Source organism: Canis lupus, chromosome 32 (assembly GCF_003254725.2).
Source record: "Canis lupus dingo isolate Sandy chromosome 32, ASM325472v2, whole genome shotgun sequence".
Classification (NCBI taxonomy): domain Eukaryota; kingdom Metazoa; phylum Chordata; class Mammalia; order Carnivora; family Canidae; genus Canis; species Canis lupus.
The window spans coordinates 33,099,343-33,113,077 of NC_064274.1; the positions used below are offsets into that span (position 1 = coordinate 33,099,343).

Sequence of the window (13,735 nt, forward strand, 5' to 3'; positions counted from 1 at the left end):
GTATAGCACACTAGACAATTTAATAATTATGTAAAATTAATAAAATTAAATTCAGTTTAATGTTATTACCATTTAAGTGTAATAGTTAAATTACAGTTAACTAACGTACAAATTTCACATCATTGGATTCATATGCTGTGACATTTGAGCAGTCGTGAGAGTTCTCTTCCATCAAAGAAAGTTTCCTATGCTAATTCTCCTTCCAAAGTTCTTTACCCCAAAGTATGAATAAAGTCATTGTGTAGAGAGAAGAGTATGGCAGCAGTCTGTAAAGGAGAAGCCACTGCCTCAGAAATTTTTGAGACATTTTGGAGTTGTGGTTTGTTTCCTTAACCTTTGCTTTTCTAACTTTACTTTGGGGAACCCAGCAGGGGTATGAGGCAGCTCAGCATTCTCCCAGGATTATAATTGCGTGTGTGCTGGAATGAACATCAGAGTGCCGGGGACACATTTCTGGCAGCAGAAGCCAACAGGCTCAATCCCCTAAGGCAGTTTGGAAGACTGAGATATGACTCATCCCTCTACTTATTGATAAACTGTCATCAATTATTTGCATAATTTTAAAATGATCATGTTTTAAGTTGCTTATAATCATTGCTAAGCAAACCAAAACTTCCTAAAATAAAAATGACATCATAAATTGCTAAGTTAACTATTAAAATAAAAATAACATTATATTATCATTTAAATAATGGGGACATTTTTGACAATTAAGAAAATGTAAATATTGGGCAGCCCGGGTGGCTCAGTGGTTTAGTGCCTGCCTTCAGCCTGGGACATGATCCTGGAGTCCCAGGATCAAGTCCTATGTCAGGCTCCCTGCATGGAGCCTGCTTCTCCCTCTGCCTGTGTCTCTGCCTCTCTCTGTGTCTCTCATGAATAAATAAATAGAATCTTAAAAAAAATGTAAATATTCAAAGTCCTAAATTTTATCTGATGCTGTCAGTTAAAATGGGAATCATAGAAGTAGCAATGCAATAAATACATGTAGTCATTTGACACCTTTTGATGTAGAGTCAAGATCTTTCCTTTGAATGTAGACCCATTGATTAGGAGGCTAAATGATCATCCTTACACAAAGAACATCACTATTACATACTATATCCTATGATATTTATATCTTGATAGTATTCATCCTATGTATGTATGTGTATATATATATATGCATATATATGTATTTTAAAAGATTGATTCATTATTTTGTAGAAAGAAAGAGAGCATGCATGGGGGTGGGGGACAGAAGGAGAGGGAGAAAGAAAGAATCTCAAGTAGACTCCCCACTGAGCATGGAGCCTGACACAAAGCTGGATCTCATGACCCTGATTTCATGACTGGATCTGAAATCAAGAGTTGGACACACTCAACCGACTGAGCCACCCTGGTGCCCAGTACTCATCCTGTATATTATGTTAAAGTGACATTATTCTGAGTGCAGAGCCTTTTGAAATTTTGACATACTTTTTTTTCTAATCTGCTTTAATTGTTTCAACCACACCTAATTGAGTAGCAGTTATTTTTGGTGACTCGTCTTTGTTGAGATTTCCAAACTATTTACATTAGTTGTTGTGGAAAAATATTATTTACATACTATTTAAGTTACTACAGACATTGTTAACATACACATTTGGTATAAATAGGTTGGGAACAAAACCAAATTAAGCCTGTCACCCCACTGATGGGAGCCATTGCATGTGGGCATTAGAAGATGGCATACTAGCCAAGATCACTCATAATGTGTTGTGATTTGCTGAGTATGTGATACAAAGAAAATGGTTGACAAGGGGAGTAGGCTAAGTGGAGGTCAGTTAAATATACTTTTTCTTTTGCATAAAACAAACCAGATGTTATCTGTTTACAAAACAGCATGTTAAGTGCTAATGCTTTATTTTTTACATCTTTCCTACATTATGAAATATTAAAAACTCATTATTAAGCCTTCCATTTATCATATCCTATTTTTATTGCTGTATTATCTGATTTAATTATATACTATTAAATTTGTGCATAGTACACTACCCATTTTAACTTTAAAGTGGTTTCTAATCTTAACTATAGAATCTTAGATTCTATAGCAGATGGAGTTGCCCATGATCATTTAATTATATGTTTGTTTTCTGTGTATTATTCAGATGCATTTGTATAAAACCATATTTATATTTTGATAATCAAGTTTTCAAAGGACACTCCATTTTAAAGGAAAATATGTATTCATTTCTTATAACATTATTCATAAGTAGGAAGACTTATTTATCATCCATTCAACAAATATTTATTGATGGCCTTCTAAAGGTCAAGCACTATATCATGAACTAATACATACTATACTTAGTGCATTGCATATAGGGGGCATTTTTACTACCTATACAGGAAAAAAAAATCTGTGATTTGTGTGATCATTGTGTTACTCTTTCCATTGCTACATATATTTGCTGGTAATAACTTTGATAGTATTCAATGACCGAACTAAAGCAATGGTATTTCCACTCTTAAAAATTCTACTCTACTCTTAGATACTCAGAAAATATAGTCCTACTATCAGTGTCTGAAAATGTAAACTAAGTACATCAGGCAATATAATCTAATCATTTTAAAAAACATTTCCATCACTTATTTTCAAATAGAGAAGCATCCTCTTGTGGAATGTTTCCTATGAAGGGCAAATCCTCTAGAATACCTCCATAAAATAAACATTCCTGGGCAGCCCCGGTGGCGCAGCGGTTTGGCGCTGCCTGCAGCCGGGAGTGTGATCCTGGAGACCCGGGATCAAGTCCCACATCAAGCTCCCTGCATGGAGCCTGCTTCTCCCTCCTTCCTGTGTCTCTGCCTCTCTCTCTCTGTGTCTATGAATAATTAAATAAATAAATAAATAAATAATCTTTTTTAAAAAAATAAACATTCCTGGTGTAGTCTAGTACAGTAGATATTCCTTCACATTTTTGAATCATTTATTTACACTGAGAATCTTAATTTTTTTATAAATTTATTTTTTATTGGTGTTCAATTTGCCAACATATAGAATAACACCCAGTGCTCATCCCGTTAAGTGCCCGCCTCAGTGCCTGTCTCCCAGTCACCCCCACCCCTGCCCACCTCCCCTTCCACCCCCCCAGTTCGTTTCCCAGAGTTAGGAGTCTTTCATGTTCTGTCTCCCTTTGAGAATATTAATTTTAAAAATCTTAATAAAATTAAAAAATTAAACAATAAAACAAAATAAAAAGCTTAAAAAATAATAAAAATATTTTTAAATGCTTCTTAATAAAAGCTTAGTAGGTTATCATAGTTTAATAGGATGTCACTGTCTCTTTCCTATATTTTAAGTGAAAATCACTTTCTGCAATTTATATACTTTTCCAAATGGGTTGCAATTTAAATTGCATGGTACATCCATCTGAGCAACTTTCTCATAGCTGGGCCCTCAGGGATTCTGATTCAACTGTTCTGTGATAGGATCCAATGATGGTATTTAAAATTTTTCTCTAATAATTTTAATATGCAACTAGAGTTGAAAACCACAGATAATGAATATAGGCTTTAATTTATCCATGTTAAACTTATAAATTAATTACTATTAAAATAATTAAATGAAGGGGCACCTGGATTGTGCAGTAGGTTAAGCATCTGACTTGGTTTTGGCTCAGGCCATGATCTGAGATTGAGCCCCACATCTGGCTCCATGATCAATGCATGTAGAATCTGCTTTAGATTCTCTCTTCCTCTGCCCCTCCCACTCATGCTCTCTCAAATAAATAGATAAATCTTTAAAATTAAAACGATTAAATGATAATAATCATTTATAATAGTCTTCTTAAGTTTGTTCGTTTAACCAATATTTATTGACCAGCTGCTATTGTCCAGAATTTTGAATGGATGCTTTTGTCATTACTAAAGTTTAGTTTGTTTTCAGTGAATAAGACACTATGGAATTATTTAAACATCATAAACAACATGCAGGAAAGCTGAATTCAATCCTTTAATCTTCAACTGTGCCTTCATCAGGGTAACACGAGACTTTTCTTTGTCCCCATTCTTCAACTGTTTTATCACCCAAAAGAAAATCTATTTAGTTGTAATATGGATTTTAAATATATTTTGCCTAATTTTGTATCATTGATTTATTCAATATATATTTGAGAAGCACCTGCTATGTTTCAGGTTCTGTGGAAACATACTCTTTAATGACTCACACTCTTATGTGGGCAGATACAGTTGTGTATGATGTGATATATATGTATATATATATATATGTTTTGTAGCAGTACACAACACCAGATAATCACAGTTAAACAATTCATCAGGAAGGATTAGGGAATGTTTCTCCAAGGAAATAATATGTAATATGAGCCAAGAAAAGAGAGAAGAATATTTCTGGTCAAGGAAAGAATATATGGAAAAACTTAAGAGGTATTAGGGAACATAGCCTGTGAATATGGCTGGAGCATGAAGTGAGAAGAGGCCTCCCTCCTTCTCCTTACTATATCACCTGGGTCTTCTGAGCCACTTTGCTTTGCTTTCTTTTCTGAGGAAATGGGGAACCACTGAAAGGGCATATAGTATCACATTATGATTTAATCAGTCCCTCCCTCTTGACACACAGGTATTATACATGTATATATGAATATATTTTCAAATTAGTTGAATTTCCTTGTAAATATATTTGAAGTTCTCTACTGCTTTTGGAAAGAAAATAATTGGTGATAGGGTCATTGTAGCCATTCAAAAAAGTCTGTAATATCTATGTTGCAAAGCTTAAAAACCTAAGACACCCTGTTTATTACTGTATTTTATTGACTTTAGTTGAAGATTTGATTTTCAGAGATTAGATTTTTAGAGTTCCCATAACAATGCCAATCAGTGCACTTATTGCATTTTCAGTGTAGAAACTAGAGATATGAATTTGAGATTTGACCATAGATTATATTTAAAGTAGTGAGATTTGGATTTTTTTTTTTTAAATCACTGTGGTATCCTTGGTGTCTAAAAACAATGTTTGGCATGTGGTAGGCACTCAAAATTTTTCTTGAGTACCTAAATGACTAAAAAGTTCAGAGGTTCTTCAGTTTTAAGATGAATTTAATATTGAATTACAATTATAATAATGATGTTATACTAGCTGGTATTTATTGAGCGCTAACATATTCCAAGCACTTTTCTTAGAGTTCTTATATATATTATTTCATTTAATCTTCCTAACAATTTTATGAACTACTAGTATTATTCCTATTTTACAGATGAGAAACTTGAGATACAGAGAAATAAGGGAACTTGTTAAGCCTCTTAGCTTATAAATGACAAAGTTAGAATTAGAACCTAGGCAGCCAGTCTCCAGAATTTGGTCTCTTAACCTTGCGTCACATATCAGAAATGGAAGGCAGTGGACTTGGCAGCTCTGGAGTGCCTTTGCAGATGAATAAGCAACAAACCAGAATTGTAGACCAATGAAATACCATAAGGATAATTGACTCTACTGCTGATCCTCTGATCCAGAAGGGGATGCATCACATTTTTTGCCCAAATAGTTTGTCTTTCATATTGTTTACAAGTTCTTTTCCAATGGCTTTGTTTTTAATAAATTGCATATGTTCGTTGCTTTTTTTTCAAGCTTTTCTAGACATTACTTTGTTCATTTTAGGGAAGCCCTGAAAACATTAATCTTCTTTCCTAATATGACTAATTATTAATGCCATTGTTAAAGAATTTACTTTTCAAACAGGAACTTAAAATAATGAACTTCTCATATGACTTCACTGGAGTCAATGATCATTTATCTTCAGACAGAACAAATGACTTTTCATGAAAGAGAATAAGCTTCCAGAGCATACATGTGGAAAGATGAAATGCTCAGTGACTGATGGCTTGTTGATGTTGTCCATGTGACCTCCTCTGTGATTCTTTTGCTCTTTTGTTTGATTTTAACATGTGTATTGATATTTTTCTTTCCAGACTATCACTGAAAAACACAAGCTAAATGTTCCTGAGACGATGACTGAGGTTCTTGATGTTTCTGATGAAGAAGGTAAGACTTATTCAGTCTCCTATGACACCAGTCATTGTCTTACACAAAGACAAGCAAGCAATCCTTTTTTCTCAGGGACTAATGAACTAGTACATTTAAAGTCACTTTTTTTTGCCTTTGTTTCAAAACATCTACCTTTGTCATTTGGGGAAAAGAGGACAGTGATTAGTCTCTTTTCAGTGGGTATTATCTTTAATGCCTTACTAAATAGCAGAACTGGAAAAGGAGAAAGACACTGGAAATTGACCATCTGTCAAAAAAAATCTACTGGATAATACCATAATTATTAATATATGTTTTAATTATGTTAAAATACACTTTTTATTAAAATACCTTAAAGTGAAAGACTTTGAAGTGTACTCTCTCAGTGGTATATCAAGAAATTTCTGTTTCTCATTGGGCCAGATCAACAGAATACATTTTAAGTCTATGGGAAAGGAGGTTTAAATAAGGTTAAAAATAGCAAGTCAGTAAGTCATACTAATTCAACATAAAGATTTGATTTTTTTGAGTCCTAAAATATGCTCTGTATCGTTTTAGGATTTGATAAAAATAATCTAAGACAGTGGATGTCAAAGTTTGAGAAGCCTGTGCTCTAAAAGAAGTACAAGGGGCTGCCTGGGATGTGGATGGGGCATGGTGCTGTAGGTCTGTCCCTCCACAAGAGTTTCTGGCTTCCTTCCTACTTCAATTTGAGCAGTTGACTTTTCTTGAGCGAAAAAAATCTGCCAAAAACACATGAATGCAGCAAATGAAGTGTTAACCAAATTTCAGTAGTAGAGTTTTTGATCAAATGTATATGTTTGAAAAAATACTGCCATAAAAAATAGTACTAGTTAAAACTTGCCACACCAGTTAAAACTTGCTTCCACACTGGAGAAAGTCCCACCACTCCACTGCAGGCAAAGAGAAACTCTGCAGAAGACTAATCTGAGGGAAGGAGAAGCCAAACCCCAACATCAGAATGCACACATCATACACCAAGACACTTCCTGAAGCACCAGGCCCTGGACAATATAGGACCTCTTCTCCTATAGCATTACTCTCCGGAGCAGGAAACATAACAGGCTTTCCTAATACACAGAAGATGACAGAGATCTAGACAAAGTGCCAGGATGGAGGGACTCATCTCAAAAGAAAGAATAAGAAGAGGTACATGGCCAGGAGTCTAATCAAAACAGATTTAAGTAATACACTTGAACCAGAATTTAAAACAACAGTAATTAGGATGCTAGCTGGACTTGAGAAAAGCATAGAAGACACTAAGGAGTCCTTTACTGCAGAGACAAAAGAACTAAAAACTAGTCAGGCTGAAAAGAGTTAGTACTGTTCTCAATAATAATTGCTTTTACTGAGAAATAGAGTAGATTTTTAGGTTCTTCAAGATATAATCAGAAGGTAAAATTTTACATTGAGGTGTCATTATTTGGAGCCAGTTTGTTCACTGACTGGTAGTAGGCACTGGGTTATCTCAGCTCTTGCAAGAACTTATGACAAGAACGAGCACATATTTGGTTGGTATGTTATTATAAGTAAATTAATAATTGCCAAAGCTAGTATTTCCAAGTATTATTATAATTTTGTGTTCCATCCTAATACTTGCCAGCTAATTTTCAGCATTCGTATATGCACATCATATTTTGTTTTGTGGGATCATCTTTCTTAACAGCTTTTAAACAGTTTGGTGACTTTATTGATGGGGAAGTGCTTAGTGATTCAGGTACCTTTAGAGGAAGTTATTGGAGTGAAAGCTTTGCTTTTAATTTTTCTTAACTAGATAGAAGCAACTTGCTTTGTATTTAAATCTGGGTGTCTAATACTAATCTGCTTCTTTTAAAATAGCATGCGTACTATGGATGGAGTTGTATATGTGTGCATGTCAGTGTGTAGATTTCATTAACTTGTATGCTTAAAGCTATAAATTGCTTAATCTATTAATGATTTTGCCAGTCTTGTTGAGACCTATTAGTATAATTAAATTATCTAATGAGCATCATAAATATTTGACCAAAACTAATCTCTCTTTTTAGAATACAAATTCAGAGAAAAAAATAATTCTTTGTATAAGCTGACATTTAACTAGCATGAACCTGTTAAAACTAAGTTAGACTGCTTGACTGAATATACTTCAGATCATTCTGGGCTGAAGATATGTTTTAGATGTGGTTAAAAAATGTGAAATTGATAGTTACAGTGCAATTTTCGTAAGTAGCTAGGAATAAAAATAAAAACCTTTAAGAATTATTTAGGAGGAGCTTCGGCATATAGGAAAAAAGGAATAATATAAAATATTCTATTTACCAGGAGGTTTCCAAAGTACATGTGGTACCACTTTAAGCAAACCTATTACATGAAAATCTAAATTTATAAGTCAAATAGAGTGATTAATTAAATTTTTTTTTAAATTTCCTAACTGTTAAATAATTCCAATATCAATGGATTCAAAGTATTGACTGGCTTTAAAGAAATTCCACTTATATGAAATAGCTTTTTGGACCTGCTCACTGTATAATATAAGATCTAGCTATAATACCCTGTATTCTTTTATTAAAAATGTTATAGATTAAGAGTTTTTAGTGATAAAAGATCTTGCTTTGAGAGAAATACTGGCTAATGACCAAGAATATGGTCATTATGGTGAGAAAACAAGCTTTCCTTCTTTTAGACATAGCCAAAAACGTAGTAACATTTATTTCCCCAGAAAGAAATTCAAGTTGAATAATTTTTATGTATAGGATATATTTGAATATTGTGAAATAACTTTGAGTACAAAGAATTAGTATAAAGAAATTTGGCGGTTGATGTTGCCAACCGTTTAATGTTTTATATGCTTAAAATATTTTCATGGAACTTATCATTCGTATGGACAAAATACAGCCATATATTTTTTAAGATATTAGCCAATTCTTGCTTTCTTTTTTAACAACTCTTCTGTTTTGATAGTTGTGTGTATATCAATACTCAAAAGAATATTCTTTTTTTTTTTTAAGACTTTATTTATTCATGAGAGACACAGAGAGAGGCAGAGACATAGGCAGAGGGAAGAGCAGGCTCCCTGTGAGGAACCTGATGCGGGACTTGATCCCAGGACCCTGGGATTACGACCTGAGCCAAAGGCAGATGCTCAACCACTGATCCACCCAGGTGCTCTGTCATCCACTTTTCGTATCTGCCTTGGGAGATAGAGAAGGAGAGATCTAGCACAGTCCCATAGACTTGCTGAAACTGAGGATTAATAGGAGGTGACACAGGTTTTAGAGAGTGGAGAAAGAACAGTATGGAAGGTCCTGAGATAGGAAAGTGCCAGAGAGAGACAGAGAAGGGCAAAATAATCCACTCATTCGGTTTGGCTCGTGCATTAAAACATATTTGGCTTTGCTGTGAATGTTTAAATTCTTTACTGAAAAGTCCGGGAAATTAGGACATATTAAAGTTTTTGATTAATGATTGAAACAATTAAATCTGATTTTTATAAAGATTAAACCAGCAGTAATAGATATACTAAAGAAGTGTATTAGGAAGAAATTGGAAGGAAGCAGATATCTGACCGAAGAGAAAACACTTAATAAACATTTCCAATGCTAAGTGCATTGTCTCATTTAATCCCCATAGCATCCGCATGAGATAGGCTATGATTTCCCCCTTATTTTTTTTCAGGTAAGGAAAGGCTCACCTGAACAGAAGGATGCTAAGACTTAATTAAACACATTAAGTAGTTTGCTCAACAGCACGCAGTCATTAAGTGGTGAATGGGGAATGTAAACGCAGTATGAAAGCTGTTATAATAGCTCAGTCATATTATAAATAAGTCCTGATGGAGCAACATGGCAGAGAAATGGAAGGAAATGGTGGAAATGGGAATTCAATTCAGTCTGAGAGTATTGTATGGTCCAGATGGAAACACAGCTGTAAATGTAATCATCCGCATCTTCATAGGATCATGAGCTGATCCCTACCTTTGCTGACTCAGCGCCATAGCACTAAGTTAAGTTATATGGTGGGACTCAGGGTGATAACACTTAGGTAACTAAAATACCTGTAGAAATGTGACCCATGTGTCCCATATACTCAAAGATTTGTGCATGGATGGTTTGTATGAACTTCACTAGTTCTGTGGAATGATGTGTACTACTACTAATTGAGAGAATGGCTGTGTGTTATGATGAAGTATAGGAGAAACATCTGTTACTCCTTTTGACACACTTCTGCGAACACTTGACAGTGGAGCTCCTCACTTCCTCCTCGCATTACATGACAGATTCTGCATCCAATTATTCCTTTCACTTTTTCATATGTAAGAGTAGAGTTAGTCTTCCCAAACCCTAACAAGTTTGCTTTTTTTTTTTTTTTTTTTTTCCTGGAAATAATTTAGGCTTATATCCAAACCAGACAATGCTCGTTTTTGGTAAACCAGTTCATAGAATTGACTTTAGAATTTTTTTCTTCCTGAAATAAACAAGAGGGACCCCAACTTATTAGACTCATAAAAATACTCCTATGGAAAGATTGACCAATTACACAAGAGGAGGGAAATAGCAGGAACAAGTAAGTCCTACAAGGCTAATAATAAAATGTCTAACTTGGTTTTATCACTGTTTAGACACTAACTTTCTTCCTGGACTTTTTGCCATTGCTCACCATCATGCACTTTTACTTTGCCAGGTTATTTCATGTAGTACTCTCTAAATAAGTAACACGTATTACTCTTTCATTCATACTGTTTTTATTGTCCTCCATGACCCCTTACATATGAACCTCTCACCTGAAGTAGCCTCAACCTCTGCCCATTAAAAGCAAATCCAAACAAATGATCAGCTCCAATTCCTTCTTCAGCGATTCCTTCTCCAGCTTCACTGGAATTTCCTAGGAATGTCATGAGGAATTATCACAAACTTGGTGGCTAAAATTTATTCTATCACAGTTCTGGGAGTGAGAAATGTATAGCGGGCCCATGCTAGCATCTCACAGCTCTAGAGAAGAGTCTCTTTTGTCTCTTCCAGCTTCCAGTGGCTGTCAACAATTTTGGTGTTTGTTCCTTGGCTTGTAGACACATCACTCTAATCTCTGCCTTCATGTAGCATTTTCCATATCTCTAAGGGCACTCACATTAGATTTATCCAATATGATCTCATCTAAGTCCTTAACTTATTTACATCTGTAAAGGCCCTATATTCAAATAAGTTCACATCCTTAGGTTCCAAATGGAAGTGAAATTTTGGGGCGACACCACTGAACCCACCGCACCGTCCTAACATGATCTATCTCTCCTCTGACCTTTTTGGTTCTTAAAGTTGACCAACATCATGCATTTTGTGTTTGACTATAGTGTCATCTGTAGATTGCTGTTATTATTACATCTTGCTTTGTGAGGGAACAATTTGAAGAAGAAAATATATGTAGGGGCAGGCAGGGGACTCCTTTAACAAACATTTTGAAAATTTTACGGGATGCCTGGGTGGCTCAGGGGTCGAGCATCTGTCTGCCTTTGGCTCAGGGCATGATCCCAGGGTCCGGGATCAAGTCCCACGTTGAGCTCCTGCAGAGGGCCTACTTCTCCCTCTGCCTGTGTCTCTGCCCCTCTCTCTCTCTCATGAATAAATAAATAATATCTTAAAAAAACTTATGTTTTCCTTGGTGTTATCAGATTTATGAATATTTAAACACAGTACAATTATATTTCTTTATAACATTTAAAACTATTTTTTGTGTAAATGAAATTGAGCTCATATTTCATTAATGTGTTATTTCACTATTTTGTATTAATAAAAACAATAGCTAGTACTTATTCTGGCACTTTATTATATATTCTTATATGTTATTTAATTCATACAACTATTATATGAGATAGATTATTAATATCATTTCTATTTACTAGTTGTGGAAACAGGCTCTGAAAGATTAATAGGCCAGTATTAATCCAATAGGATTAGAATTTGAATCCAGGTCTACTCAACTTTTAATTAATACTCTGTGTAGCCTAACTCGTGCTAAAACTCAGTAAAAATCTAATGGTGTCACTCAAGGAGCCATGAAAATATTTTCAGTGGTGAGACTTATGACTGTCTGTCAGATGTTAAATGCATTGGTTTTGAGACTAAAATCTTATGGTGAATAGATTACATCTCCATTTACTGGAAGGTCTTTTTTTTTTTTCATTTAGTCTTTCATGAGCTTTAAGTAATTTAGAGAGCCAATAATCCTTTGATATATCCCTGAGATCTTCAAACAATGAAATATCAGACATATCATTAGAATTCTTTAATGCTGTATGTTTATAAATTAGTATTGATTTTGAACAATTATTTGAAACAAATGAGAATTAAATAAATAAAATTTAACTTCGTTATAGGAATGAAGTACCTTCCTTCAAGCTTTCCTTTACATAGATCATAAGACTTAAGTAATATCTTAAAGAGTCATCAAAAATAGCTTCTCTCAGCTGTATTATTTTTTTCTCCATTTCAGCATATTAATGGTATATAAAGCCTTTCTGTGAATGAGGTATTATTTATTGAATTACCTGAAAAAGATATTTTTGAAAGCATTCTATTTCTGTTCACAGGCAGGGAATGTACCCTTACCATTTGGGCTTCTAAATATGAGCTACTACACCTACTTATCTTTCCGCCACTACTTAATTACTTAGTCACTTTTTTCCCTGTAGTTCACCTTTGGGAAGCCACCTAGTTTCCAACAAAACATCCTTTTTATGTTCCATAATGTTTTTAAAATTAAAGTCCAGGTTGTTTATTAAAATGTCACAATCTCCTCCTTTCATTCTAGTGCTCTTTCCCCAATGTGTATATCTTGTTAATCTTATAAATCACATCCCTCTACATACTGTCTCACATGTTTTTTTTAGAGCAGTAGATATTTCTTAGCATATTACCAATGACATGAAGAGACTGTTAATGCCGGACATTATGTACACAATTAGTGGAACTGTCTCTAGAACTTAAGTAGTCCACATGGTGGAAAAAGCTAAATAATACAAGCTAAAAACCAGTGATAGTGATAAAGAAACGAGTAACAAAAATGGACTGATAATAAAAGAATTACAGTTCAGGTAATTCTTCTTGGTAAGCAATAGGAAAATGTGTCAAATACCATTTCTCTAAGTTTTAGCACTTGGTCGTTGCATGTGTTCTGCTTTTGGCTGCTGTGTGGTGTTCTGGTGATGTCAGTGCTATTCTGATGGTTTTCACAATCATCATCATATTTTGTAGTGAATATGACATTCAACAAATAATTCTCCCTCCATCTTCCTCTGATTGCTTCAAGGTGATGACACGATGACAGGTGATGGTGGAGAATACCTCCGGCCCGAGGATCTGAAAGAACTGGGTGATGACTCTCTACCCAGCAGTCAGTTCCTGGATGGTATGAATTACCTGCGATACAGCTTGGAGGGAGCTCGCTCCGACAGGTATTCACCTAAAGCCAACACTTGGTATCAGCCAGAAGGGAATGAAACACTTTTTCAAGACGTTAATAAAAAAATAGACATAATTATGGATACTTAAAAGGAACTGCACTACTCTTGGCATGTTCTATCTTACTGTATTCTCATGCAACTTTAAGTGCCTATTTTAAAGAACAGGAAACTGAAGCCTAGAGAGATTAAGTAACTTAGCAGAAGTCCAACAACTAGTAAGAAGCAGAGCAATGATAAGACTGCTCTACATTTCAGTATAGTGTTTGTAATCATTTTCCACATTTTTC

The 13,735-nt window shown here is 34.6% G+C and overlaps 1 protein-coding gene across 1 annotated transcript in view; it reads left to right on the forward strand.

Annotated features, from left to right (window-relative positions):
* ANK2 (ankyrin 2) overlaps positions 1-13,735 on the forward strand; it is a 229,977-nt gene that overhangs the window by 149,341 nt on the left and 66,901 nt on the right. Inside the window, 3 exon segments of the mRNA XM_049104827.1 lie at positions 5,941-6,013; positions 7,683-7,733; positions 13,295-13,439. Coding sequence (XP_048960784.1) covers positions 5,941-6,013; positions 7,683-7,733; positions 13,295-13,439 — 269 coding nt within the window.